Source organism: Anas platyrhynchos, chromosome Z (genome assembly GCF_047663525.1).
Source record: "Anas platyrhynchos isolate ZD024472 breed Pekin duck chromosome Z, IASCAAS_PekinDuck_T2T, whole genome shotgun sequence".
NCBI lineage: Eukaryota > Metazoa > Chordata > Aves > Anseriformes > Anatidae > Anas > Anas platyrhynchos.
The window spans coordinates 37,535,755-37,561,095 of NC_092621.1; the positions used below are offsets into that span (position 1 = coordinate 37,535,755).

The window sequence follows — 25,341 nt, forward strand, 5'->3', positions numbered from 1 at the left end:
TAGTATTAGCTTTTGGAAACTGTCTCATGATGTTAATTAATATATGTACAATATAATTATATATTATTATTAGAAACATACATATGCTTTTAAAATGCTTATTTTGATTTTTATATGAACTTGAGAGTACATCTAGAAACTGAATGAGAAGCAGATGTTAAAGTGAATTATCAATTTCCTTATTCCAGTTGCATAGAACAAGCAGTCTGAAGCTACAAAAAGATCAGTGTTTTTTTTCTTGAACTTAGTTCACTTCGCAGCAATAATTTGTCACCAGTCTTTAGTTCCCTGAAAGATTTAATGAAAACATAAAAGGGATCCCGATTACAGTCCAATGACAACAGCTTTTCTGCTTTTGTGAAACAGTTGGAATAGCAAATCCAAATGTAATCCAGATACATCTTAAACAGCTTGGAATTCCAGGCATATATAACAATTGTATCAACTAAACCTCTCTGTGAAAGGAGGAGATGCCTGATTAAGGACGCTGGAAAGAAAAACAAAGATTAACAGGCTAGTGTCTTTTGCACTTCGATACTGACGCTCAGAAGCAGATGAAAGAGAAGCAACCCCATATTTGAGTTACAAAACAAAAAATAATGGGTGCTAAAGTTAGCTAGTTTCATTTTTGGACAGCTTTTTTCAGGCTGCGACTCCGGCCAAACAAGCCCACTTGAAAACAAAGAGGAATTTTGCAAGAATGTACCGCTACCTTCCAACACAATTCCTCACAGTATCGAGAGCAATCATGTAAACCTTTTGTCAACATGTAAAGAGAGGCCGAAAAATTCTAAGAGATTGGCATGCAGATAACTTACATGAAACAATCAAAGGAAGTCACAGACTAGGACACTCCGCTGTCCGTGTCCAAATACACTGTACTAAGAATCCCTTTTACCAGGCAGATTTTAAAAAAGAAGAAAAAAATAAAAGCTCAACTACTCATTAATACAATACCAAAACCCTAGGACAAACTTGCAGAATTCCTGTGTTGGTTAAGAGCCTGGAAACAGTTGGCACCAGTGTATTTTCTGGACTACTTTTTTGTGGGTTTGGAGATACAACTGAAAAGTCATATTGTGCTCTGTGCTTGATTTGCTTTTACTGCTGCTGTCACTGTTAGAGGAAGTACTCTTTTGGAAAAACTGCAGGAGAATTCTGAGTTCAGTTACAGACAAATAATTACATTTTTACTTCAAACTTGTCTTTGAAGTCCTGCTTACACAGAACTATCCCAAAACGGTAGAAACTTATCTAATAATTGGTCTTGAACAAGAGCCTATGCCTGCACTATGCCTGAAACAAGGAGACAGCCTTCTAATGCAAAACAAGAATACGAGAGACTAGAAGGGCTGGGATGATGCCCATCCATCAGCGCTACTTATACAGGGACAGGTAGGAGAGAGATATAATCAACCCCCTTTTCATGCTGAGGTTTTGAGGGAAACAGTGATGAACAAGATAAGTCTAATAACCAAGTTGTGTTGTACAAGAAAGCATTTTGTACTGTTTTGAAAAAACAGAATGGTCTGTATTTCAGAGTTGGAATATTTAATACCCTTAACTGATATATTTTTAATAATTAACGCTTCCCCCTCAGAAAACTGAATTCTTAAGTATGAGCAACTCTTGTTTCCTAGAAGAGAAGGGAAGTTGCACACATGCAGAAAAATGTTCTTCCCCACTTTTACAAGCTGTTAGTTCTCCCATAGGTAAGAGTAAAATACTTCTTTTTTTAAGCAGACGGACGTCCACACAGTGGGCTTAGCAGTGCCCAGCAAACATGAAACAACTATTTTGATTTCTTTCTGATGAGTATACAGCTGTTTATCTTTTCTGTTCTCAAGCAAATTCCTGATTTAGGAATAACGTCTTCTCCCGATTATTCTGCCAGCCAAGGACAAAAGGTACACAGAAATCTCAAGCAAAACCACAAAGTTTAACTACAACTGCAGAAGACAGATTGCTTGGAAGCTACAAAAAAAAGATTACCTGTTCAATGAACGATACACCTCTTTTCTGATGAAAAGTTTTCGTAACTGCAAGGCAAGCACAGATTTTCCCATTATTATTCCCTGATAGTATTTTAACACTTACCCTGGATGCTGCCACAGGTTTGCATGTCTACCCTCAGGAAGCAGCTCCCTCTTGTTAAGGGGAGTAATTCCTATTGCTGCTTCTAAAATAGTTATATATTTCTTGTACCGCATCCTGCCTCTCTGAGGAGTTTCACCACGCCAAGTTACCATCCAAACGCAGTTTCTGCAACTGAAGTCATGCCTCTTCACTTATCCGAACTGCTGTTTTTCAAAACACGCTGCGAGTTTCAAGCACGTAAATAATGCTTTTTACCCCCTCTCCCCGGCTTGGAGAGTTAGCAGGAGAGAAAAACCAAAGAAAAACTCCCACCAGATTCCCCTGAAACGTCATTGTTACATAATTCGATCTTTGAATAAGACACTAATGAAAATGATTGAAGAGACAATCACGGTTCTAAGCCTGGCCGGATAATGCACACTCTTCAATTGACTAATCCTTTGCTAAATCTCTGCTGCCTATAATCTTCCAAGTACTAATGGAGCCCTAGGTAACTTCTCTGTCAAATCAATCCAGGGAATGAGAGAGATCTGCACAGAGAACTTGGGAATTTTTTTTAGGCATGGGAAGACAAAAACAGATTTTTCTTCAAACTTTCTCCTCATCACCAGAACACGCTGGAAGTGATATACAGTCAGAAAAGGCATGGATAAACTTTCCCTTTCTTGACTTGTTGCAGAATTAAGAAAGCTAAAGACTCCATTACAATACCTACTAGCCGTTCAGATGTGTCTCACACAATGCCTGTCTCCACTTTCTACATCAAAACTGTTTAGCCACGAGGAAGGTAGCCTCAGGTACTAACTACAAAGGCAGATGTGGATGTAGAAGTTGCAGTAACATTGATGTTTTGGAAGTGCTGCAGTACCATCAAATGACAGTATTAAGGAGAATTTGTGGATTGCAAGAAGATGAGCTAAGGAACTATTCTGATGTTATTCAGACAGTAAGAGAGTAAATACGTTTTGCATATAATTTTAACGTATTAACTATATTACTACAAAGGTGCATAACTGTTATACAGAAATGTTAAAAGAATAGATGGGACAGGAAGTATTTCTTCTAAAGCCTTCAGCTACAACTCCCTCTGTACATTAAGTTATTCTCTATTCTGTTATTCCTTCAAGGGTCTGTCTTGGGACCAGAGCTGTTTAATATCTTTATCAGTGACAGAAACGATTGAGTTTCAGCAAGTTTGCAGCTGACACCAAACTGAGCGGACCAGTTGACACAACATAAGGAGGGGATGCCATCCAAAGGGACCTGGACAGGCTGGGGAAGTGGGCCCATGTGAACTACATGAGATTCAACAAGTCCAAGAGCAACGTGCTGCCCCTGGCTCAGGGCAATCCCAGACATGAGCACAGACTGGAAGAAGAACTCACTGAGAGCAGCCCAGCAGAGAGGGGCCTGGGGTTCTCATGGACAAAAAGCTCGACATAAGCCAGCAGTGCGTGCTTGCAGCCCAGAAGTCCTGGGCTGCATCAGCAGAGGGGTGGGCAGCAGGTGGAGGGAGGTGATTGTGCCCCTCTGCTCTGCCTTTGTGAGGCCCCACCTGGAGTGCTGCGTCCTGGTCTGGGGTCCCAGCACAAGAAGGATGTGGGGTTGTTAGAGCAGGTCCAGAGGAGGGCCACGAAGTTGATCAGAGGGCTGGAGCACCTCTCCTGTGAAGAAAGGCTGAGAGAGCTGGGGATGTTCAGCCTGGAGAAGGAAGCCACGTTCAGCCTGGCTTTAGGGAGACCTCACTGAGGCCTTTCAGTACTCAAAGGGGTCTTAAAAGAAAAGGATGTAGAGGAACTCTTCACTGAGATAATGATACGACAAAGGGAAATGGTCTTAAACTGAAAGAGGATAGATTTAGATTAGAGAAGGAAATTCCTCACTGTAAGGATAATGAGGCAGTGGCACAGGTTGCCCAGAGAATCAGAACCACTACGGCTGGAAAAGGCCTTCCTGTTCATCTGGTCCAACCATCCCCCTACCACCAGTATCATCCACTAAGCCACATCCCTAAGCACCATGTCCAACTTCTCCTTAAACACCCCCAAGGATGGTGACACCGCCATGTCCCTAGGCAACTTGTTCCAATGCCTAACTACTCCTTTTGAGAAGAAGTTTCTCCTAATTTCCAACCTAACCCTCCCCTGGCACAACTTGAGCCCAATCCCTTTAGTCCTATCAGCCTTCGATAAGAGGCTGACGCCCAGAGAAGCTGTGTATGCCCCACCCCTGGAGGTGTTCAAGGCCAGGCCGGATGGGGCCCTGGCCAGCCTGATTTACTGGGTGTCCCCCCTGTCTAACTCCAACACCCCACCATAGACAATCTTTAAGGTCCCTTCCAACCCAAGCCATTCTATAATTCTATGCTCTCAAATGAATACTAATAGGCTGTCTGTGAGACTGATCTCAGAAGAGCAAAACAAAATTAAGCCTTTTTCAGATTCAGGGAGTACAACCACAAATGACTGAGAGAAGGTAACATTCAGTTTCCACCTACCTACTTGCATGCTGACTTGTATGGAGTCTGAAAACTTGTGATGTATTAAGCAAAATAATTAACATATTAAGCACACAGAAATGAAATTAAGAAAACAATTACTTTTGCAGGTCCCAAAAAAGCACTTAACTACAACTTCAAACGTCTGTATACAAAGTATTAAGAAGCTTAAGAAAGTGAAGTACTACTGGAAGTCTCTAAGGACAGTTAATATCATTAAACTTGCATGCATCCTGGCTTTTGACAGCTTTGTCAGATCTGTTGTGAAAGCAGTATTGACTAGGAAGGGAAAAGGCAAGGAGACAGCAATTCCATCTTTTCAAGAACCTTCTAACTGCAGCAATCTATGCCAATATCCGATTTTTACTAGAACACAAAAACAGTTTGATAAAATCCAACCTTCCTTCAAAGTCAGTTTTGTCATCAACATCAGTATTACAGCGATTTCTCCTCTGAAGTGCTGCTTCTTCTTTCTGTCCTCCTCAGAACTTTTTTGACCCATTTTTTTCCCCTTATAGATCTAAGGAACAGATCTCCCTTATAAAAACTTCCTGGAAGTGTTTTTTAAAGCCAGAGCAGTAAGCAAAGTTTAGAAACCATCCAGTGCACCTTTGGATCATTCTTTGACTCCCTGGGGAACTAAATCTGACTAGGCCTCATGGTTAGCCTTATGCAAACCTCACAACCAAACTCATACAAGAAGCACAAGCTTCTTCCAAGTAAAGTATCATGAAATCTTCAGATACCTAGAGGGAGCAAAGACTGACTCACCATTTATCAACTTCCTTCAACTTTGTTTGAAAATAGAAATTAAAAGCTACTAGTACACCCATTGTTATTGAAGGACTACATTTGCAGAGAAAACAAAAGCTTTTAAATATACCTTCATCCATTGTTTCCTGTTGAGGAGTTATCATCCACTCCCCTTCTTCTGGTTTTGTATTTTTTTTCAGGAAAAAACAAGTTTTATTGAAAGAACATAGCACATTCTTCCTAACTGGGAACGTACAAGTGAACAAACTTAATCTAAGAATTAAGATGCTAAAGTATGTGTCAATTTCAAGAACTCATGGTCCTCAGCCATATCCACACAGATAACAGCAAACCGCCTCAGAGTTCAGCAAAAAAGATTATTTGCTTACTCAGTGTATTTGTACTCTGCCAACTTTCTCCCCATGGATTCCACATTAATTACTTACTCATCAGTTTATAAAATAAAGAGAATCCAGTAACATGCACTTCCAGCAAATTAATATAGTGATATATAGTGCCAGAGTGTACTGTTGCACTATATCAAGGCTTGGAACCCATCACTGTCTTACAAAGCTATGCTGCTATAGGGAATAAGGATGCACGCAAACTTTAAGCTTTTCCTATGCCTGTTTCGAAGTCTCCTACTCTTTTTCTGTGCTTCCTTTGCTGCAGCAGAAAAAATAAGTGTGCTGGGGCAGTGATTTCCACCCTGGTGAACTTCTGTAGAGGACTTTTGCAAATGCAGTATAGAGTATTTTCATTGTATTGTGTTTTCATTCATGTTACAACTGAGTCTAGAATTTTTGCAGTGGATGGTTTGGAAAGTAAGACATTTCAGGGAAAGAAAGGTGAAAGCTCTTTTCTTCGCTGAAAAAACACTTAAGGCATCAAAGCAAAGGCATCATTTTACTCTAATCCACAATGGATGAACATAAGTCATGTTCTCTTAATTAGATGTAGTGCATATTTCTTGTAAAACTGATGACAGAAGCATGATCATATCCTCAGTCACTTCAGACCCAACTCCAAAGGAGACAACAGTTGCCCACTGAAGCCAAAAATTCTTTTTTTCCTCATCCCTCAACAAAACATCTCTTCAACACCTACAGACCAAAGAATTCTGTCATGAAGAGAGCAAAAAACCAAAGGTCTTCTCCTACACGCTTATTATTGAGTGACAAGAATAACAACAACAGACAATAAACTTCCAGAGCAAGTGTTTTGTTTGGGTTATACAGCTACAAAACAGCAAGGGAAACAAGTCAATGCATATGTAAAGCCTAGTCTGTTGAAACAAAGGAACATTAAGGTTCAGAGTTTGTATTTCTTTTTGGGAAGGGGGTCATAGGGGAAACTGTTTCATGGAAAGAGAAGGGAAGGACTTGGAAACTTCTTTCACACAGCTTCAGTGGCTGCAACTGCTGTTGGCCCCTCCCTGGAGAGCATCCCTTGCCCGAACAGCCCATATGTTCCTGGAGATTCTCAGAATCAGCTTATACAAAGTTGTGCTAAGGAGGCTAGAGACACCAGCAGTCAAATCTGCCAGCTATTAAGCAGAGCTAGATGATGAATCAGATGTTAGAACAGAGAGAGCATGCTGGACTACAGACAGCCGTGCTGTCAGTGACGTACGGGAGAGATTTATCAGTTTTCTCTAATGATCTCTCTCTCAAAAAAAAAAAAAAAAAAAAAAAAGAAGTACTAGCAGGGCGAAACAAACCGCAAATAGGTTGAACAAACACATAAAACCTTGGTTTACATGAAGCCAAGCAAGATAAACTGAGCTCAGGCTCAGTTTATCAATACAAGGGGGGCTGATGTTAAAGAATTCGTTTGGCATGAGAGCATAATGACAGCAAAAAGCTTCTGGGAGAAGTATTACTGAGCCAGTCTTAGGAAGAATACAGAATATCTGATCAGAGTATCAGATCTCATGCCTGGCTTAAAAGAAACATAGCCAAACCTGAACAGACATCCGAAATCTGAAATTTCACATGCATACAGACCATGCCTGAGATAACATGCATGCCTTGAAGAAATAAAATGAAATTTCTCAAAAGCAGTTCTGGATTGCTAGTCCAAAAGAGGTGCAGACAACACTATGGAAGGAGAGCAGGCACTAGGAAAAAAAAGAATCTGAACAGAAAGGGATTCGCAGACAGGCTTACTTTATATTTTCCCTTACATGCCTCTTACTGACCCTAATATCACATCACAGAGCATTTTTGTCTTATGATGTTATACATGTGAAAATACAGCACTAATGAGTTTCATTCTTTCCACAGCTTCAGATCAGGAACTGTGGTTATCTCTGAGGTTCCAACACTCAGATACACAATGACAACCTGACCTAATTTCAGGAAGCCTTGGGTAGCTCATGTTTCCTAAAAACAAAGCATGCAGCTCATGAATATACAGCAGGGTAGATGCCACACAAGATATCAGGCCTGAGCTTCCACAGCTCTGTGATTTTTAAGATCATAAACATTTTAAGTATGCTCGCAGCTGCAGGAGTCATGTAATGCTGGACAGAAAGGAGAAGCCACACTATGTTCTTATTTGAAACAGAAAACTAAACTATTACCTAACATCATGCACTTTCAAAAAGCAATTATCTAACTCAAAATAAACAAACACACACTAAAAAACAACTCTAACATTAATAGTTTAAGTTGTAAAGTGACCTGTAGTGGTCTTCAGCAAGTTATAAATGACAATTTACGTATTCACCAATAAAAAATAATTTACTTCCGAAGTGTGACCTAGCTGTAAGCATATCCTCAGTACTGGTGAAATATACCAACCATTAGAGGAGGAAAAGAAGCTATGGAGAACCTGCGGATGGAGAGCAGACGTACCTGAGAAGGGAACTGGCACAAGAGCCTAATACAATGCTGCTCTTTCTGAGGAGAAGGGTAGGTTCAGAGAGTTGAAAAAGCAGACGGTGGTTGAACAGTTCTGTTACGGCAAAAGCATCAGGGAGAGAAGCCTGGGCAGAAATGATAAACTTCAGTACTTCCCTAAGGACTGACAAACAATTCAGAGTACGTGCTCATGCGACTGAAACCAAACCTTTAACTGTGAATGACGACATGCACCGGTGCACTGCGTCAGCGTGGCCCTGCAAAACCAGCAACACCCACTCGGCTGCTGCTGTCTTTATGGGAAACTCCCCACTTCCAGGCGTTCTCCACTACGGCAAGATCCACAGTAGAAGACAGACTTAAAAATTATGCCCTATAGTCTCACTGTTGTAAACGTTTGTTTGTTTTACAAATCGATTGTCTCGTTTTCAAGAAACCATTCACAGAAACTCACTGCAACACAGGATTATGATTCACAGGCTTTAAGCTGCTGATCTTATCCAAGATCAGCTACCAGATTAAATACATAGTTATTTTTTTCCCAGGAATTAGTGTTTTCACACCTGCTTGAAAATAAGCCAGACCGGAAAATCTCTAACTTCAAACTGTACCTCCTATACCATGTCAGTGCTTTCTTTTCCCCTTTGTTGGAACAACTAGTTCCAGGACTGCTACAAAAGCATGAAATCAACACAGCCAAAGCCTGATAAAAGCTACACTGTCCTTGAGACTGTAAATGCTGTTATTTCAGCAATTAAATGAGAACAGTCTTGTAACAAGAGCTTCCTTTACTGTACAAGGAAGTTTTGGAGACAGACAACGTTGGTAACCTAACATACACGTGCACACACAAACGCTTACTACTGCCAAAATTTGTACCAATCTGAACGCTGGTTTGAAGTAGTCCTGGAATATTTCGTCATTCCCCACTTGAAGATTACTAAAAATCAGGAACTTTCAGATGTTTTTACGCATCTGGATTTTGTAAAGGTGCATCTCAGCTTGTGAGATGTGCCAATGCCTGTATGTTACTTTAACTACTAAGAAAGAATTCCTGGTTGTCCTTACAAGACACCAAACCAGGAAAGGGGGGAGAGGGGAGGTCAAGCAATCAAAAAGTATCAGAAACTTAATTACTTCAATGCTTCATTCTGAAGACTTCATTCTGAAGAGCTCTACTGAGATTATAGTTCATGAAAAGCATCAGGATCACTCTAACCCCCCCGCTTACTTCCAAATACTTGTCCCCAGTCTCACAAAAGCCCTGCACAGGGGCACTGAGCGCAGCAGCAGTTGGTGGTGGTGTAATTTGGGGCAATGCAGAACGCAGCTGAATCTGGATGCAGCTTCTCCAATGCCCTGTGACCACCTCTGAAGAAGGGGAGTCCCTGCCGCTTACTTGAATGCTACGCGCAGGGCATAGCAAGGTGTTTGCATATAACAGTCTGTAAGCAATTATAACTGTAAACTTACCTAAAAGTCAAGTACATGCAGAAAGCTTCCTCAGAAGCCTGATGAAAGCCCTCCTAAGCACTAGTTTACACTAAGTGCAATCACACTAACTGTCTCTAAATGGCACACACATGCTTGCACCACACGCAGCAGCTCTCTAACTCTTCTCCAGAGCCCTGATGTCGCCTCGGCTGATATAAATGCTCACACACAAGCTTCCTGTGCTTCCTAATACCTGATCCCGTGGATGCTGACAGGCGGTGTTGCTGGAACAGCTCGCACACGAAGCCTTGGACTACCAACACTTCAGGAAAACAAAAAAAGTGGCAACTTTATCGGTCACTGCATGCGTGGTTGTTGCTTTTTTTTTTTTTTTTGCCTTCCTCTCCCTCTGAATCACAGCTGAATCACGGCACTGACCGTGAACAACTGCCTCGAAAAACACATTTAGAAGAGAGGCCAACTCGCCTCAATCCGCCCCGGTCCCACCCCGGTAAGCGAGGCTCGGACCCGAGCAGCCCTCGGGTGGCCTCTGCTGGAGCACGGCCGGACCCGGCACGCGGCTGCCCGACACGGGGCGAGCCAGGAAGTTTTCCGAAACCCGACCCGAGGCAGCCCCCCCGCTGCCGAACAAACCCCCCGGGGCGAGCTGGGGGCGAGCTGGGGGGGAACCGGGGGGGGAGCCTGGGGGGAGCCTGGGGGGAGCCTGGGGGGAGCCGCCCCGCGGCGGGCAGCGGGCACGGTGCCGGCAGCCGCGGTCCGGCCCCTTTGTCCCGCAGCTCCTCGCCCTCCCGGCGGCCCGGCAGCGCGCACCTGCCCGCCGGGGCTACTCGCCTGCTCGCGGAGGTCGCCCCGGTGCAGCGGCAGAGGGCGGGCAGCCGCTGGCCTCACGCCTCCTCCCGTCCCGTCCTGTCCCGTCCCGTCCCGTCGCGGTGCCGGTGCCGTGCCCCGCCGAGGAGCGCGGGTCCCGCTGCGCTGCGCTGCCGCCCCGCCGGGCGATTTCCTGCCGGGGCTCGGGGCGGGCTCCGCGGCTCCCACCCCGCCGCAGGTGCCGGCCTCGCCCCCAGGTGGGGCGGAGGAGCCGGGCCGGGCCGTGCCTGTGCACGGGGAGGGGACGGAGAAGGAGGGGGGGGGGTGCGAAGCGCGGCCCCACCTGCAGCCGCCGCCCCTTCCCTTCCCTTCCCTTCTCTTCTCTTCCCTTCCCTTCTCTTCCCTCCCCGCCCCGCGCCTGGCGGGGCTGCGGTGCCGCTGCCGGCCCGGCGGCGAACAGGAAATACCGGCCCCGGCTCCGCTCCGCGCCGCTGAGTCACGGCGGGGCCGCCCCGGCCCCCCCCGGCCCCCCCCGGCCCCGCAGCTCCCCCGGCCCCGCAGGACGCCGTGAGGAGGCGCCGTGAGGAGGCCGGGCCGCCACGCGTGGCTCGGGGCGCGCTGCTCGCCCTTTGTCCCCGGGGAGCCCCGGCGCTGTCCTGCAGCGGGGAGGAGGAAGGCGAGCCGCAGCAGCCCCGGCTGGATGCCTGGGAGTCGTGTTTCTGCGCCATTGTGCAGCGCGAATGCCACACTGAGTGCTTTATCTGCCCGCACAGCCCCTCTGAAGTCAGGCCGTGTTCCCCCCCAGGCTCAGATCTGAGGAGCAAAACCTGCTCCCGGCTCCTCTGGCTGCCCTTTCTCAAGGGCAGATGGCGTTTCTAGGTGCTCAATATCCCAGATTCCCAAAGCATTCTCAGTTCTGACCTAGTTTCCTCCTCGTAAAGCAGGTGAGCAGCATGCTTGTGCAGCATGCCTCATACAGAAACCGAGATAAAGAAGGCAAATAGTGCTCTTCGTGAAGGCGCTGGACTTTGGAAGCAGGCCCTGTGAGCAGAAAGAGCTCAGTTTAGTGACAGCAAACACCAGGCAGTGTTCAAATGTTGTTTCGAAGAGTCCTGCTCGTAGCTACAGTTAATAATTAACATGCATGTGCATGCTGTTGTCTTCAACTGTTTCAGTCTAAATGCCCTAAACAGGAAAAAGAAAAAAAAAAAAAAAGGGACTTCAGTAACTTGATGTTTTCTGTCAGCTACAGAGAGGATCTGGGGTCAGCAAGTAATACAACGTTGTGTTCAAGCAACCCGAATCGAGGTTTAAGGAGTGGAAACTTAGCCTGACATCCAGGTATGTGTCAGATTATTTGTTTTACTCTGTGCTCGGTGTCTACTTCCTTAGTGAATGTTTAAAGACTTCATTTGTTAGTTCTATAAATGTTTTCTCTTTTTGAAGCCACTTTTCTTACAGTGGGTTTATGATACTTAGTTAATGGCTCTGAAATGTTCTGAAGAGGAGTAATATTATTGACGTACTTAATATATTCCTTTTTTTTTCTTTTTTTTTTTTTTGGTAGGACAGTAGAGAACACCGGCAGCTTATACAAGAATATACATCTGTAAAATAACAGCATTTACAAAATACTGGTCATGTAACATAACTACCATGACACAATTTTTAAAAATTCAGCAAGTTGGAGAGGACAGCAACAACACTATATGGCCTGTTTTAAACATGTATTGTTTCCTCATCTAACCTGCGTTTGTCGTTCCTTAAGCTGAACTCCAAAAAAAGGCTTGTAATTAATAACTGTTTGAAAAACTGTAGTTGTGCATAGCTCCGTTTATTCTTCCCCAAGGAAAACAGTCTCCAATGCCTGTCTCCTTTGGCAGAGGTCATGAATCTTGCCTTTGTTTTACGATGGCCAAGAGTACAGTTTACATAAAAGACAATTTGGGATAGAGGGGGACATAACTCTGGACAACTTCTTCTTATCTTTAAACAGGAGTTAAATAAAAAGCCTCAATAGCAACATGGGCCGGAACATCTGCTTGATTGGTTACACTTGTAAGTAGTGGTGTGCAGTGTGAAATTAAAATATCGTCCCCTAAGGTGCCACAACGTGATGCCGCTTGACTCTGGTCTCTTCGCTGCCCTGCCAGCAACATCAGCCAATGTGCACAGTTAATCTCTTCCTGATAGCCTTTTCTTCTGCTCCTCCCATGCTTCCTTTTTTATTTTGAATGTTCTTCCAGGTATTTTGGCAAGCTTCTGCCTTCCTTCCAAGGATTCACTCCTGCAAGACTCCCACACGTTCCAGGACTGGTTAGCACAATCACAGAGTTCAACCATTAACCAGAACCCAAAAGTAATCAAACACTCCCTGCAATTCCCCTACCCTTACTCAGCTATCAGCTCTTTGAGACAGGTCAATAAATCCCATGTACTGAAGCTGCTAAAGGACTTAGGGAATTTTAAGGAAACAAGACAGGCTGATTTTGTCACATGGAACAACCTTGGAAGGAAGAGATACCATTACTTAAGAATTACCACAAGCAGAAAGGAAAATGAACCAAAAAACACTGGACAAGCACTTAGGCACGTAACTCCTGCTGAACACATGTAGCATTTCATGACCGCCACAGATGGGGAGCAGTTGCTGTAAGCTTAGCTGAACTACATGTATCTACCAAGATTTCCAGAGAAATCCTTGGCACACAGAAAACAATTTTAGCAAGGTTAGAAATGCTGGGACTTTGGAGCTGTAGGACAGAAGCAGACAAACACAGTCACTGACTGCAGAAAGGACAATTAGCTATCGGTGAAAATTCAGATGTACCTTAACATGGAACAACACTCCTCACTTTCTCTGAGCATCGAGCAGGGTTTCAGATATCAGTATTTGTCTTTCAAAAGCACTCTGTGCTTTCCTTCACCAAAGACAGAGCAACTGTCTTGTGGGGAAAAAGCCACCAGTAATACACCAATTCTTACGTGGTATTAACCATTCATAGTGAGTATCAGAGGATTCCTTCAGCTATTTTGAGAGGAGTGAAGCAGCAAGCAATTGACACGATGCCTGTCAGGTTTGTAACTGTGGAGCAATCTGCTAATACAAGTTGAGGAAGTGAAAAATAGTACAGAAGCCCTACTTGTCTTGGGGCGATATGCAGTCTGACACCAGGATCAGAACTCCTCCTATGCACAAGCATGGTGACTGACGGAGTCCTCATCCTCACTTAAAATCTCATGCAAGTATTAGAGCACAAATGAATCATGTCTTACAATTCATTTTGTATATGGGGATAAAAAAAAAGCCCTCATTCTAACAAGCTGATGCTATTCATCTTCCCCAGTTGGATTAAATCCAACTGTTACTCAGCTAGCTAAAACCAGGAAATTGTTTGCATAAATAGCAGTAGCATTGTGGATGAAAGGGAAGGCACTTCAAACATGAAGGTTGGAGTGCTCTTAAAAAACCCACCCTGGCTGGCCAAATTCTGAATAGAATCTTTGCAGTAAGTGTTTTAACAAACACAAATAATCCAGCACAATATGCCCATCCGCGATCTTTATCGTCATAGTGGGAAATCAAACTTTACACAATGGATTCTACATGCTCTACGTGCAATTGTATTTTGATGTGAACAACTGTACAAGATGGAAAGGCATAGAGAATGAACCCCAAAATGTGAATCACATGCATGTTTATGAATCAATTACATGCAAATTACATGAAATAATTTTTGGAATAGCCAATAGGAAAAAATAATTACACAAGTTACATATGATCAAGCAAAGAAAGAAGCAAGAGGAAGTATCCTAGATTCTAATACCAGGTAATTAACATCTATCCAGATGTATCTAAGTAACTTTCTTAGTTACTAGGAGACTGATTGGAATACTATTGTTTTCCATGTGCTGTAAATTATTTTTACCGTTCTAAATTCAAAACAGCAAAAAGATGTTCTGGTTTTAGCTTTCATTTGAGGGGGAAAAAAAAAAGAAGCCGCTTTCATTCTTGTATCACTTGCTACTCCTTTTATTTACCTCATCCAGTGGAGTATATACAGGTAATAGTGACCATGTCAAATTTTGATTGAAAACGTGTAACAGTTTGCACAATTAACATGATCACAGTTTTCACACTTAATCACGATCTGGTTCCAAGGGAATGGTATTCTCTAATTAACAGTGGGAAATAGCTAGTAACAACATATATTTTAGTTGTAAGTACAGGACAATGATGCTATCTAGCTATTGTTCTTTTGTAGCGGAATGAATCACACCTGTAATAATTCCAGCTTGTCATGATTCTCTAGCTAAATAATCAGAAGTGTCAGAGGAACCACGAAGAAAATTAATTTGCTCTGAACATCTTTTCACGCAATAAGAAAAATACGTTAACAATATGGTATAAGTTATCTCAAGAATTAGACAACAACTTTGTGCTCCCATTTCATAGGCAATTCAAGAACAATCAGTAGCAATAATACTGATACTCCATACAACAGTGCAAGCGTTAGTGTTCTTGTGGTTCAATGTTTTTAAAGCTTTTTGGTGTAAGATCTGGGGTATAATAATTTATTTCATTATCTCTTTTTTTTTTTAAAAAACATATCTTAAAACCAAAAGGGAAATGTTTCTGCGTGAACATGGTATTAAGGGAAGTCTCACATAATGGTTAAAAAAGATAATCCGAGCCCACTCACCTAAGAAATGCAGTGGTACAATTTTTGCTATCATGAGAGAATCTCCATTTACCTTAACTAAAAAACAGGCAATAAATTACATCTTTTTACTCTGTGGAGAGTAAAAACAGGAAGAGAATTTCACAGTAAGAGAATAAAGTATTTGCAGAAAGATTGCTGCACAGCTTAAACATTACACGCCAGCCTTTTTGAATTCATATGATGCTTACAACCATGCAGACCTGTTGGTAGTTTTAAGTTTAGCTCAGAAAAATATCCCAACGTAAAAGAAATGAGAATTTGGAGAAAAGAGCAAGTTCTGCAATACCGAGAAAAAACTACATCCATCACACAAAACGAAAAGTTTTGCCACAGTCACGTCCTTTATGACACATTCAATTTGACTCCTACGCCTTATTTACCTGCAGTAACATTAAAATCCTATCACTAGCTGCAACTTTTACTGCAAGGCATCAAAGTACCACAGCTTACATCATTGTAATTCAGAGGCATTTCTTGGTTTTGGGCTAATGTCTCAACAAAAAAGTTTGACATTCGTGCGCTTGTCAGAACTCACCCAGCAGGCCAGTCCATGCAAAACTAGAAAGTAAGAATCCACAGCTTCTGCAGTAAGAAAGTAAGAAACGCAGTCACAGGAAGGGAGACCTCAACCATGTGTTCAACCATGGGCATAGATTCAAGCAGTGACACAGAAACCCAAGGGCTGAGCACTTGAGAAAAATGTATTATTTTCATATTGCTGCACAACATGGTGACGTCAAGAAAAACAGTAAGCTCGGGTACTCAGGAAACAGGGGAGGGCTTGTGCTTCAAGTCTTTGAAGTTCCGTGAGGTAGAATATCATCAAGTATCTTCTTTTCCAGAATATATTAAGCAGGACAAATCCAATTTAGTTTTTAATGCTGTTGAAAACTCTTTTGATAGTAGTTCATGAAGAGATACTCTATCGTGAGAATACACCCAATTCCGTCCAGTCCAGTCATAGCGCTTGGGCCCACTAGAAAGCAAAACACATGGTGTAAGTACAGATTGAAATTCATGGGGACCTGTTGGAAGCATGTATTTATATGTAAACCAGAAAGTGCCCAGGACAAGGAAAAAGAGTAGAGAAGGATTTGTGTGGGGAAGCGGAGCAGCAAAGGCCAGACCTTCCTGTGCCATCTAACAGACGCATCTGAAAGGTGACAAGATGTCTCAGATCTGACAAGCAGACACACATTCCCTTCCTTCTTGCTTTTGGCATTCATCTCCCCATTTTCATGCCTTACCCCCCTTCTTCCCTCGCCCACATAATCTTCTTGCACACAACTACTACAAAGCATACTTGTGTGAGGCTGAATCCATGCTTTTGATTCGCTGATACAGCAGAGTTACATGCAGATATTCTAAACGCAGCAGAACACATACCACCAATCTCACTTTCTTTTTGAATGCAATAAAAGAATTTACCATCTAAAAGCACATATATTGCCATGTGGGAGATTTACATGAAAATTCTGTTTTCCTCTGTGCTATCGTATAGTTTTGGGCTCGATTCTTCAGCCTTACATTAAACATCAGGAAATAACTTGAACACTTGGGTTGCATTACAGACCTTTGTATCCACCTAATTCTCCACATCTGAAACAGGAGCAATGACTGAAAGGTGCTCACTACTGTTAACATCAGCTACAGAAGCTAAGAAAAGAGAAAGGAATGAAATGTTCAGCAGGGATAAACAGGGATAAACATCACTCTTATCCTTGAACTTAAACCGATAGGACAAAATGCGTTGGAACTCAGATGACTGCATACAAGGTCTGCCAAGAAGACAGACTACATATACATGAGGACAATCTGCAGATTCTCTACAAACATAAACACTAACCTGAACCTCAAATACCCTGAATTGTTCACCATATTTAAATGACGAACTTTCAGACCACTAACCAAACTATGAGAAGTCACAGATGCAAACAGAAGTAAGAATGACTTCCACTGACGTCTCACTTGCTGTATGTGAACTGGGAACTATTCTCCAATGCTCCAGTCACTTTGCCATGCATTTCTCACTTGTCTTTGCACATCAAGTATATGTTTATACTGCCCTACAGCCAGGGAGCAACAGAATGGGATGCAGCCATTCATGAAAACCAGACTAAGACAAACCATTTAATCAACAAAGGCAAAGAAAAAAAATTGGTCATCTGAACTATTTTTAAATGTTACTTAGGAAGTATCAGTGATAAGGTTGACATATGAAGTACCTCCACAGTTCTCTGACTCTTCAAAATTCTGATTTTTTCATTTACATTTATCATTTAAGGATCTTTTGAGCACTAATAAATGCCTTCAAAGGCTAAGAATTAATTTCTCTCTCAAGGGAAGTCTGCATACATTCTCCATTCACTGCACAAATTTCACTGTACAAATTTCGCAAATATAGTATCAACTGCAAAGTGATCACTAAGAGTAACAATTGCTTATTTTCCCTCCTAGTACACTGCACTTTAGCAGTATGTCACTCCAGATCATACAGTATTTGCAGGAGTTGCAACATGTACTTTCAGAGGTTAGGAAATAAGTGAACGTGTGATCGTATTTCAGGAAACACTACTGTTTACTATATTACCAGTTAAGCAAGCACAAAATGGAATGCTTGTTGGTGAGTCATTTTTCACAACAGATGCCGAAAAACATCATCGGATCATCGGAGAATTTTCAAGTTTCTTGCATATATTTTTATTCACCACTTTAATACATAATCATTCACAAAATTCCCTATTCTGGTGCTTGTGTATCTTTACTCACAGAACTCTCTGAATTTTGGTTTTCAGAAATGGTTGAAAACTTCGTGTGGGACCTAAAAAATCCTACTTTCCTCTTAAGCAGAATTCAGATTCAGGAACTGTTTGTTGCAAAATATATGAAATGAATGAATGACACACAGCCTGCATTTGTCTGAATTACAAGCTTACTAGGCCAGTGCCTTAAAAAGTCACATACCTGTTAAATAAATTATTTTTAATAAAAAACGATTCTGGGACTGGGGAGGAGGCTAGTAGTAGAGAAAAATGACTAATAAAATGTGCACCAATCAGTACTTAATTACCCTAAAGTGAAGTTAAAATTTTATTTAGGTAATTTTTTATCTATTAAAATTGATCCTCTTGAAATCTTAAATTCCCTTGAGCTTCTCTTTTTTTTTTTTTTTTTTTTTTTCCTTTTTTTTTTGTTTCCATGCAAACCCTAATATGACATTCTATTACTGCGAAACCATTCCCGGTTTTGCAATTACTACATTCTTTATGAGCAGCCATCAAGAAGTATGCCTACGTAATTACTGGGTGTGCTCATATTTTCCAGCTAGCTGGTTCCTTCACCAGTAACAGTGACTTGACTCCCTCAGTTCTCTCCTTGGGACAGTGACAGGGGACACATTTTTTCGAAGGGGGAATCAGCCTCAATATTTCCCTTATTATCTGGCTGCCCCTACAGGTGAAACCAACCAGAAAGCCTACAATGGATCAAAACACAGCATTAGAGAAGGCAGAGGGCACACCTAGCCAAGGCTTCCATGAAGTGCAGGAGCTTGACAAAAACAACTAGTGGGTGAGCACATAAACATATAAAGCAGGAAATCCCACAAGCTTGAAGGGGAAGGAGCCACCCTGTTTAAATACAAAGAGTAGTTTAGATTATAACATCATCATTTCTTTTTCCAACAGAAGTTTTTGTTTTCCTTTTTAATCATGGCCGTGTTTTTTTTTTTATTATTATTATATATTTTTTCTGAGTAGCCTATATTCCTGTAGATAGTAGCTTTGGACTGGAACAGAGTATGAAAATTCCGTTAAGCATTTCCTGGATTTGGGTATATCAGTATATTACGCCATGCCACACAGCTCAGTAACAAAATCTTACTGAACATTTAGATTAAATCATGTTTTGAGTATATACTGGAGAAAAGGGCTATTTATGGCACTACATAATCCATGCAATGCTAAAAAAAAAAAAAAAAAAAAAGGAAGTACATTTCTACTCAGTCTTCAGATGTTACATACCTTACACATAACTTACCTAGTGGGTGAGGACAGCCAAATCTGCCGGTTTGGTGTTTGTTTATTGATTACATATGTTCCCATGTCTCCACCTAATTTAACTGTTAAAACTCCACTCTTAAATCACAAAGAAAATAGTGAAAAATTTAAGTTTGTATCCTGTTACTTGACAAGAGTTACATGATCTGCAGTTTGTAAACAGAAACTTACACATCTGTATCACATTCCCAACTATTTTCCAAACAGTAACAGCTTGGAAGAATGATTGTTATGAATGAACAGTGAGTGACAATACCTCAGACAACCTGCACATCTTTGAGCCTGACCTAGACTTCAAAACTTCTGGTTAGTTTGATTTAGTATTTGCTCCATTCACAACAGCACTACTTAAATAATACTCTTGAGCTTTGTCCTGTCATCTTGAAGCTCATAGTTCATTTTGCAGTGACTAAAACATCACTCAAACCCAACTTTTTCTACCCATGAACTGGTGTGGTTCCAAATCAAGAAGATTATCTGTTGAGACTACATTCCTGATCCATCCACTTTTACCTAACTTTCCTTCAAGTAACTGTAACAGTTTCCAAGTGAATAAACACAACTCTTTCTCCAATAATTCTGATGAAGTGCCTAGATCCTGAATCATACCTAAAAAATGTTCCACTTCTAAACTCCAGGTCTGTTTTGTTTTAGTTATGCCAGCTTCAGACCATTATCCTAGTAAGCATTTCTGTTCTCTATCTTACTCACATTTCTTAGTGACAACATGATTCATATTTCTCTGACATTTTCACAAGTGTGTTCTGAAAAGCAGCTGACAAAAATGTTTCTGTCCTAAGGAGCATAAAAGAGTAACAACATTTGGACCCGAATTAACCTACAGATGATCTGAATTTATGCTGGTTAAAAATAGCATCCCAGCAGAACACGATTTTATGATTCAGTTAATAGCCATATTTAACCTATAGTTCCTCAAATATATCACACCTTATAGCACAACAAAGCTTCTTTGGTGCGTCCATATTTTTCACACCTTAGAATATATTACCAGAGCTACTGTCGCTGCTAAGGCTATTACCTATGTAAAAACACTTAATCGTGGGAAAAAAAAACATTTTCATTTGTGACTGCCTACAAACTAACTTTGTAGCCCGTCCAGCAGCTTAGAGCCCCCTTCTCTTACAAAGTAATTCCATGTTACTAATTTCTGACATATCTTGAGGTTCGTCAGCAATGAAATAATTCTCGCAAGGTTTGACTTTTCTTTACTCCAGTCTCCATGCTCTTATTTGTGCTACTAGATTATAGATTTACAGCTGTGAGCAATAAAATATAAATCAAGACATCTCTGGTTAATACTGCTGGCAGGTTGCCCTGCTGGTTATGTTAATTCAGAATTGGTTTAGAAGGGCAAGAAGAGCCTACTTCTCTGGTTGTCATCAGTTCAATCTTTTCTATGTATCTGCAGTCTTACATCTGTAGAGATAGAGCAGAGTAAGAGCATGTTGTGATGATTAGCCCTGAATATGGATATAAAGGTGTCGGTATTCTTCTGTGTGTTCCTTAGTGCCATGTTAAGTACTCAGCATTATGTTACACTGTGTGCTACAAAAGCACTGTAAATAAATTGGTTTCCAAAGAATTAACAACATTTTATACCATTGCTTACATTATGTGTCAGCTGTGGCAGAGTACTATTGCTCTGTCATTGTAAAGGTTAACTTCTAGTGCTGGGTTTTTAAAACTTTTAACCCTACATTTGGCAGCACTTTTGAAATAATAGAAAAGACAACTTGAGCTGTTAGGAACTTTAAATGCAAGATACTTTGATCATATTTTAAGAAATTCTACTGCATATGTTTTTTACTATCATATGAATGTTTTAGGGCTTCTGGAAAAACGTATATATTCCTCAAAATAGATTTTTTTTTTTCCTTCTGGACACGAATATGTAAGTTGTGTGAAGAAATGAAGTTTAGTAAGAACTCATAGGTATAAGAAGACCTTCACCACGTTCGCCACCTTGTGGCTTGCTGCAGCACTAGCCTTGCTTGTCTGGAATTACCCTCGGTAAACCTGGCACTATTCAACCCTTATCTCTCAACAGAAACTTTCAAGGCAGTATTCATCGTACAGTCTGTGCAACAAAGGCGTACACGTAAAAGTTAGGATGGATGTACAAACAACTCTTTAGAGCCCCAGAGGGAGTGCATGTCAAGCGCAAAACACTCTGCAGTGCCTGGAGACAAGATTACGGCAGAAACCAATTCATAACCTTCAGATAACAAACTTTAAAATACTACAGAGGTTAATGACAATGTTTTTGCTAATTTTTGTCTTAAGCTCTTTAAATCAGTCTAATAGATGAAAATATGCTGAAACATACGGAATAGTAATAGTTAAACAATTCATTGCTATTCACCAGAAAAGTAATTAGACACAATGTTATCACACATTGATTAAAGCAAGGAATAATATGTGCTAAGCGCAAGAACAGAATCTAACTAACAATATGTTACTTTTTATCTTAGCTATGAAAAATAAATAATAAACATTATGATGACATAAAGTTGCACAGGAGCAGGTCTGAAAACTACAGTTGTGTTTTTGTTTGTTTGTTTCCCCCCCACCTCCGTATAACCCAAACCATCTGGTTCAATGTCCTGAGCATAAAAACTTAACTGAGAGAGCTAGCAGAAAGCAATCTCCAAATGGTAAGATTGGAACAGGGAACAGTAGTTATGCAAAATAATAATTAAAAAAAAAAAGCTTTATGGAAAGACCTGCGCTGCAGACAGCAGTGTAGGGAGAAATGCACTTTCCTCCTAGTCACGTATATGGTTTTAAGATACAACCCATTTCAGCAATTTTACATAAAACTAATAAACTCCTTAAAGAAATACAGTGGCCATTTCTGTCTGTCACCCTGTAAAGCAATATGAGTGGGTGACCTGTTAAAGGCTCCAACTATCAGGCTATCAGCCACGCAGCGTCTCATGTGACCAAAGCCTTCTCCCTGTGCATGCTCACTTCTCAGTTTTGCAACAACCTGTTGAGACATCCTCCGTTGATCCTCTTCACCACAGGCTCAACCTTTATCAGAGGCAGATCAAACATAATCTGTCACGGCTGTTCAAGGCACATGCTCCCTCTCAGTACTCATGGCCATCAGTGAAACTGCTCTACCAGTAACGTGATTTACACATACTACACCACATAGGCCTGCTCTAGCATTTACCTTGAAGATTCGGGTTGCTGATGTCAGAAATCAATGTAAATTTAGAAAGACATAGAAATTGATTTCTGATTCGACAGTGGTCTCTACCTCCTCTTAGGCTCAGTCATTATTCTATATTACGCCTTTCCCTACAGACTAAACATTTTAAATTGTCAAATCAGATAACCACATCACTTTTTACCAAAATAGTCAGTAGAAGAGGCATATTTTTAGCAGTAAAGCTGTAAAAGAAATACTTTTTAAGTTCTGTCCCTAAGGTGACTAGTTTAAAATTCTCTTTCAAAGAAATAAATCTACAGTAATTAAAAGTGTTAACAGAATATTTAAAACATACCCCTAAAGAGACATCGTAATCTTCTGGGGTAAAAGGCTTATCGGTTAGGTCCTCAAAGAAATCTGCTAAGGAGTCCAGTGTTTCTTCAGCCAGTTTTTCATAAGTGGTCTCATCTAAAGAGCTACGAACAACATAAGATCACATAATTAGGAAGGAAGACATGGAAGGCAGAATTTTCCATATAATGAAAAATACCAAGACCGTGGAGGACACAGTAATCATGAAACAATCACATTAAACAAGCAGTCTTTTTTTTTTTTTTTAAAGGTGATATAGGCAGGTAACAACACACCTTATAAATGGAGGTGGAATTTTAAAATTTGTGTAGTAGAGAACTCCAATTAAAGACCATGTACTTCTTTTTTTAGATAATAGTGACCTATGAGTATTAGGAAGATAGAGTTAGGTGTCAAAATAAGGCATTTTCATAGAAGAACCTTCTGTAAGAACAAAGGAAGCCATAGTTAATGTTTGAAACTGTATGGATAGACACAAGACTCTCCCGTTTAGAAGCACAAGTAATTTGACTATACGGAACCAAATGTAGCTACAAGCAGAGATTTAGAAACATCAATGTCAAATGTCATGTCTACATGCAGCACTTGATTTCTCCCCTGGAATTACCAACTAGTTATCATTTAAAATGCACACATGAACTAATGCTTTTACAATTAACTTCTTCAGCTTCTCAAAGAACCCTTGTAGCCATTACATAAGGCTTACAACACTTACGAAACCGCTTCTGTTATCCTCTTTAAGTCTAGAAATGCTATCAAATCACTGAAGTTTTTCTTAAAAAACTGTAGCAGTGTCAGCTTTTAAAGATTGTTTTAAAGATTCTGTTGGTATCTCTACCAACAGACAATTTGGTGAAATCACTTGTTTTGCTAAGAGATACAGCAAAACAGGAGTTACTGTGATCTACGGGGACTCGGTATATTTCACCTGATGTAGAATGTACTCTTTAAAAACATTTCTTATTAGTCAATTACCAAAACACACTCCACACCACTTACCTCAGGGATACCACAGAAATACCTACAGTTCCAGAGAACAGAAGGCCTGAGGATTAGGCAGGACTCACGTACTGATTCAGGATGCAATTCAGGTACCTAATGGTAAGCACCATTCTAGACATCTGCACAATATTTAACTGGGCCTCCAACTGCAGCATCATCCAGGGAGAAGTCTCTCACGGGTACCCTGTCACATCCTGCCTGTGAAAGGCACAATTTTCATGTTCCCTGACAATGTGAGATGGTGCCAGGCACCCACCTTTCGGTACAGGAGTTGTTCCCTGTGTAGCCTCCCAGACACACACAAAATGATTTTCCCTAGAACTGTACTTTTCCTGTGAATCATTGTATCAACATTATATTAGTTTGATAGCTGCACCACATCTACAATTGTTTTAGAAGGCACAGGCGATATTTTCATATGAATAACATAGTCTGGGAATATTCTCAGAACAACATTTACCTTCTGTCACTCAGAGTCCCTGCGTTTCTCACACTCACAAACCGCACCGCCCTGCTCTTCAGCTCCGACGCACACTGTAGCTGCTGTCGAAAATAAATGTCAGTAAAAGGGAATTAAACGTTAAAACGCGAGGAGCATGAATCATGTAGTGGTCACACAAACTGAACAGATTTGAAGACCTCGCCGTCCTCAAGTAAAATATTTATATTCTGTATTACAGAGCTAATACCGGAAGAATTATGCAGCTTTAGTCCCTTGCATGACTGAGTCCATCAGTAACATCCTTGTTTTCTGTTACAAGCGAGTGAGAAAAAAAATAAAAATAAATATAGATATAGAATGGAGAGCTATTTTTTTCGCTGTAACACAAAATGACAGAGGAGGCCCGAGCCACACTCGGGCTCCCCCCCGGGCTCCAACCCCGCGGTGCCGGAGGAGCCCCCCCGGCCGCGGGGCAGGCCCGAGGCCGCCCCGCTCCCCTCCCGCCCCCCTCCCGGCCCCGCACTCACCGCCCGGCCGCGGACGGTGGCGGCGGCCGCGGCCCCGGCCCGCTCCAGCGGGGCGCCCCCGGGGCCAGCGCTTCGCCGCCGCGCCGCCGCCCGCCGCGCCGCCCGCACGGCGCAGAGCGCTGCCGGCCTCCACATGCCGCCGCCGCCGCTCGCTGAGGAAGCGGCCGGGGAGGAGCCTGCACCGCACGGCCCGGCCCGGCCCGGCCCGGCCCGGCGGCGGCTAACGGGAGGCCGCGAGGCCGCTACCGCCCTCCGCCGGCGCCGCGGGGAGCAGCGCAGCGCGGCTCGGCCCCGGCGCCCACAGGCGCTGCCCCGGCTCGGGCTGCCGGCCCGGCGGGGCGGTGTGGAGCTGGGGAGCGGTGTGGAAAGCGTTACTTACACACACACACACACACACAGAACAAAAATAAATAAAAAGCAAAAGACTTACCATGGAGATAGATAAGAACTAACAGGCGCTTACTGCTTGATTACCGTGTGCTGCGTTTTTACACGTCTAAAACTCACTGGAGTAAACAGCTGGCACCTTGCGATGCTTCAGGAAATAGGCCGTCAGCTTTTCAGC

General features: G+C 42.0%; 2 protein-coding genes across 10 annotated transcripts in view; both read right to left on the bottom strand.

The window, feature by feature from the left end:
* The window catches only part of TJP2 (tight junction protein 2), a 65,190-nt gene extending 54,208 nt beyond the window's left edge, over window positions 1-10,982 (bottom strand). The window contains exons 1-2 of one of the 6 annotated variants that reach the window (XM_038171417.2): window positions 10,498-10,982; window positions 1,993-2,039 (exon numbers count right to left, since the gene is read on the bottom strand). Coding sequence is in view for 1 of the 6 variants with exons in the window: in XM_038171418.2 (XP_038027346.1) it covers window positions 9,685-9,701 (17 nt within the window). In the remaining 5 variants the exon portion in view is untranslated. Of the gene's footprint in view, window positions 1-1,992; window positions 2,040-8,205; window positions 8,348-9,684; window positions 9,710-9,898; window positions 10,035-10,476 lie in introns of those variants that run through there. The other 5 variants (XM_038171422.2, XM_038171419.2, XM_038171420.2 and 2 more) reach the window with 5 other exon arrangements.
* Window positions 10,983-15,880: 4,898 nt separating this feature from the next.
* Window positions 15,881-25,025, bottom strand: FXN (frataxin). 4 transcript variants are annotated; one of them, XM_072031590.1, is made up of 6 exons: window positions 24,777-25,025; window positions 24,268-24,350; window positions 22,789-22,909; window positions 19,236-19,333; window positions 18,718-18,826; window positions 16,030-16,853 (listed from the first exon to the last, which is right to left on the bottom strand). In XM_072031590.1, exons 1-5 carry the CDS (start codon window positions 24,909-24,911, stop codon window positions 18,718-18,720), a joined length of 546 nt encoding a protein of 181 aa, XP_071887691.1. In that variant the 5' UTR covers window positions 24,912-25,025; the 3' UTR covers window positions 16,030-16,853. The 4 variants fall into 4 exon arrangements, with proteins under 4 accessions (XP_027302707.1, XP_027302706.1, XP_071887691.1 ...); XM_072031591.1 differs by having other exon boundaries at window positions 16,037-16,173; XM_027446906.3 differs by lacking the exon at window positions 18,718-18,826 and having other exon boundaries at window positions 15,881-16,173; window positions 24,268-24,347; window positions 24,777-24,999.
* Between the last annotated feature and the right edge of the window lie 316 nt (window positions 25,026-25,341).